This window comes from Notolepis coatsorum (assembly GCF_963971535.1).
Source record: "Notolepis coatsorum genome assembly, chromosome: 16".
In the NCBI taxonomy this organism is placed as follows: Eukaryota; Metazoa; Chordata; class Actinopteri; order Aulopiformes; family Paralepididae; genus Notolepis; species Notolepis coatsorum.
The window spans coordinates 66300007-66303882 of record NC_140180.1 but is presented as its reverse complement, the minus strand read 5'-3'; the positions used below and the strand labels follow the sequence as shown (position 1 = coordinate 66303882).

General features: G+C 45.3%; 1 protein-coding gene across 1 annotated transcript; it reads right to left on the bottom strand.

Moving 5' to 3' along the window:
• Positions 1–454: 454 nt before the first annotated feature.
• On the bottom strand, positions 455–1966 carry LOC311242995 (N-acetyllactosaminide beta-1,3-N-acetylglucosaminyltransferase 2; the record flags this gene model as incomplete). The annotated part of the gene is made up of 1 exon (XM_084332057.1): positions 455–1966. One exon carries the CDS (start codon positions 1964–1966, stop codon positions 455–457), a length of 1512 nt encoding a protein of 503 aa, XP_084188183.1.
• Between the last annotated feature and the right edge of the window lie 1910 nt (positions 1967–3876).

Here is a 3876-nt window from a genome sequence, read left to right as displayed (position 1 = left end):
TGTTTAAAAGAACTATAGAACAGATTTTCATACCCGAATCTCTTCAGCTTTTCATGTTCTTGTGATATTAGATGTGGTTCTTGTAAGAAGATGACCTGCGCCTCCTCTTTCTTAAGTTTCATCATCACCTTACTCCTCTTGATCGGATTATTCATACCATTCACATTCAACAACATCATTTTTATACCCTTAACTTGTGTCATATTTCTTTTCCAATTGTTTTCCCGTTCTACCCATTGTCATAAAATAATATTTGTGGTTGTAGCCTCTGCTATCTCCGTCTGATTTACATACATATAACCATAATAAACATTAACATCAACATTAACACTTGGAATTTCCATGGTATTTGAGGGTCTCACTCGTACCCCTCTTTCCCCCGCTGTAATCCTGTGGTTCTAATAATAATAATAATAATAATAACTGGGAGCTCTTACACTGGTCGACTACCCACTCATCTCAAAACCGGAAGTCGGGGTAACTTTCTTTTACTTTCCCTGTCTTTGGCATCCTTGTCTTTGGCATCCTTTTCCTTGTCTTTGACATCCTTTTCATTGTCTTTGTTTATTAGAGTGGCATTCCAGCATTGTCGCTGGGTCTTCTTTAGCTCCAACCATAAGTTGATGATCTGGGAAGGACTTCGTTTGTGGACCAATAAAGCTGTGTGGTAGGCACACGGCTCTGCCTCTTTCTTTTTGGGAAAGTCAAATGTCAGAAAGGCGGGATTGTAGTCAGGGTGGACGTTCAACCTCAGCATACACATCCCCACGTAAACGTCATCTATGGGGAACAAGTGAACCCTTCGTGATATGTAGTTGAGACGATTGGTCAGCAGGCCAGAGTACACCACCCCTCCCCCACCTGCGTATGCGGGGTAAAACCCCTTGTAGAAGCTGTCTGGGATGTAATACTTTGACGTATTCTCTCGAATAGGTTTGGCCGTGCCTATGACATTCCCGACCATGAAAGTTTTCATGGCCTTGTCTGCCCCCGGCTTCTCCAGTTGATCCTGGAGATAGTCCACCATGTTCAGGGTGTTGACAAAGATGTCGTCGTCCCCCTTGAAGACAAAGCAGGTCTGGGGACAGTTGCGGGAGAACCAGGCCCAGAAGTGCACGTCTTTCAAGGTTAGGTTGAAGAAGGAGTCCTTGAACTCCCACTGGAGGATGTCCCCATAATGCTTACTCTCCAGCGCCAGTAACTCGGACAAGTCCACCCCAGACTCCATGTTCCTGCCAAGCAGGAACACCCTGCGGATGTATGATCCGCCTTCTCCTCCTACACTATCACCACCTTCTCCTTTCTCTCCTTCATGCCCGCTCTCCCTCTTTCCCACCATCCACCCTGCCTTGCCCCACGTCTTCCGGATGGCCTGCCGGTTCACAAAGTTCATCTCCTCTGTCTTAATGGCCAGAAGGAGCAGAGGGAGCTTCTTCTCATCCTCTGCCCCGGCTCCGCACCCCGCAGGCGGCTCGATGAGGACGGGGTAGTCTCTGTGATGCATGGAGGTGACGAACTCCCTCATCTGTTGGGGTAGCGTTGCAAAATTGTCCATCTTAGACTCCAAATTCCCGATCTTAGAGAAGCTCGCCCTCAACTGGGACTCAAACATGCGGGCATTCTTATATCTACTCTTTATGGGCTTGGCGGTCAGGATGGGGTTGTACTGGCGGTCGACGGGCAGCTGGAGCTGGTTCCACACAGCATTCCCGTGCTGTTGTAGGTCCCAGAAGGTTTTAGGAAGTGGAGCCAGCCCTTCCTTTTGGTAAGTTCCCGGGGAGACAAAGTGGATCGGGGCCAAGGTCAACTGTGCCATGATGCTGTTGTTGCTGGTGCCTGATCTGTGCTGCTTATTTATGGTGAAACACACCGTCATGGTGACACAGGCCAAGAGCAGGATGAACAGGAGGAATGGGGTGCACACGCAGATCAGCATGTTCCGCCAGCGACAGTAGCACAGCGCCATTCAACTGTAAGAAGAGGGGTAGTGTAAGTTAGTCTGGTGTATGATGCACCAGGGGGGCTTCTTCACCTCAACTCTCTCTGAACTCTGTGCCACAGTGACAGCCCCCCATCATGGCTCTACAGTGCGAGCATTTCACTCGCATTTGCCCCTAAAATCATTTAGGAGCACAGTGAATAGCGAGTAATAGTTTTGTGTAGTGGGCGTGTCAACGCGCAATTGTCATTTCATATTAGACACAGAGCAGCGCGGACCTTCAATTTCATAAGCTATGACATCTAGCTATTCAGCCCTGTGTTCGACAGCTACAGTATGTGCAACGAAAATTCTGCAAGCAACGGGTCCAATGGTCTAACATGCTTTGCATCCTCGCCATTCCTGAATACCCAGGTTGCGCTAAAACCATAACTAATGTTAGCTGCTAACTCTAACTAAGCTAACCTGCTAACACTAACTACTGTGAGCTATCCCTGGGAATGCTCAGAGGCATCCAATAGTGATGGAAGGGGGGGCTGAGAATCTCTCTCTCTCTCTCTCTCTCTCTTGAACTTATTTCATTCAAAAGGAAGATATATTGATGGACAGTAGCTATAACATATAGCTCAGCAGCTGTAACAGAATAATATTTTTTTTTGATTTTTCTCCCATCCCAATTTCGTATCATCCAATTCAACCCTCCCCTATCTCGAACGCTGTTTCATGCCTCCCACAAGCCGGCTGTAATGTGGACGAAGCCATACATTGCACGAGTCCCCTCCGGTACTCGAGGTAGCAGCCGTCGCATCTTTTCACCTGCGCAGCGCGATCTTTCAGCGTCAGGGGTCTGCGCTTTGGAGGGACGCCGCCCCCGTCGCTTCCTGATTCTACTGCGCAGGCGCACCAACCGACCTGTAGGAGTCGCTGTCCACAACGTCTGATCCCCACCCATCAGTTTCCCACCCCCTAATACTGCCAATGGGTATTAGTATGGACGACCAGCTAAACTGAAAGCAATGTGGAGCGCTGGGATCGAACCCAGCGTCTCCAGCATTGGAGGTGAGCGCCTTTCCCACTGCACCACCTAGCCGCCCACTGTAACAGAATAATTTGATTATTTCTGATTATTTACGTTTCAATAGCGTTTAAAATTATAATGAATTAAAGAATTGTATAAAGAATTGTATAAAGAATTGTCGATGTTCTGTCATCTAATAATATATTCCATTACCTTTCCTATCTGTATCGAAGTAAAAATTTTGGTATCGTGACAACACTACAACATGCAAAAGCAGCTTGACAACCGATATCCTTTGCGTCTAGTAGGCATGGGCCAATGTGTGATTTTGGTGTTATGTGCTATGCACAGATGTCCCTTAGTATGCACACACACGCACAGTATATGCATGTAATAAATAGTTTGTTAACTTTGTTACTTGAACATTTTTCACTGTGCTCCTAAATGTCTCTAAAGAGAGACAGCTGTGCTCCTTGAGGAAAAAGTTATCGTAGAGCCCTGCCCATAAACTCTGAATTCTGTTGCCTATACTCAATTTATACCTGCCTACTACCTTCACTGTCTACAACTGCATTACATTGTAATTATACCTCAAACTATAGTTTACCCGTATAACTCTGTATGATAGCACATACAATAATGCTGTATATTCATATATATATATATATATTAGTGCTGTCAGGCGATTAAAAAAATTAATCTAATTAATTACAGGATTTGTAATTAATTAATCTAATTAATCGCATTTTAATCGCATAACCATTTTATGCCTGATATTCTATATTATATAATCATATTTCAAATTGCATGTGTCCGGAGGGCAGAATTCAGTACTGTATCTACAAAACCGTCTGTTTAATCATCTTCCATCTATTAATTTGCTTAGATTTTTCAGGTCTGGTCAATTTGAGCATGGTGT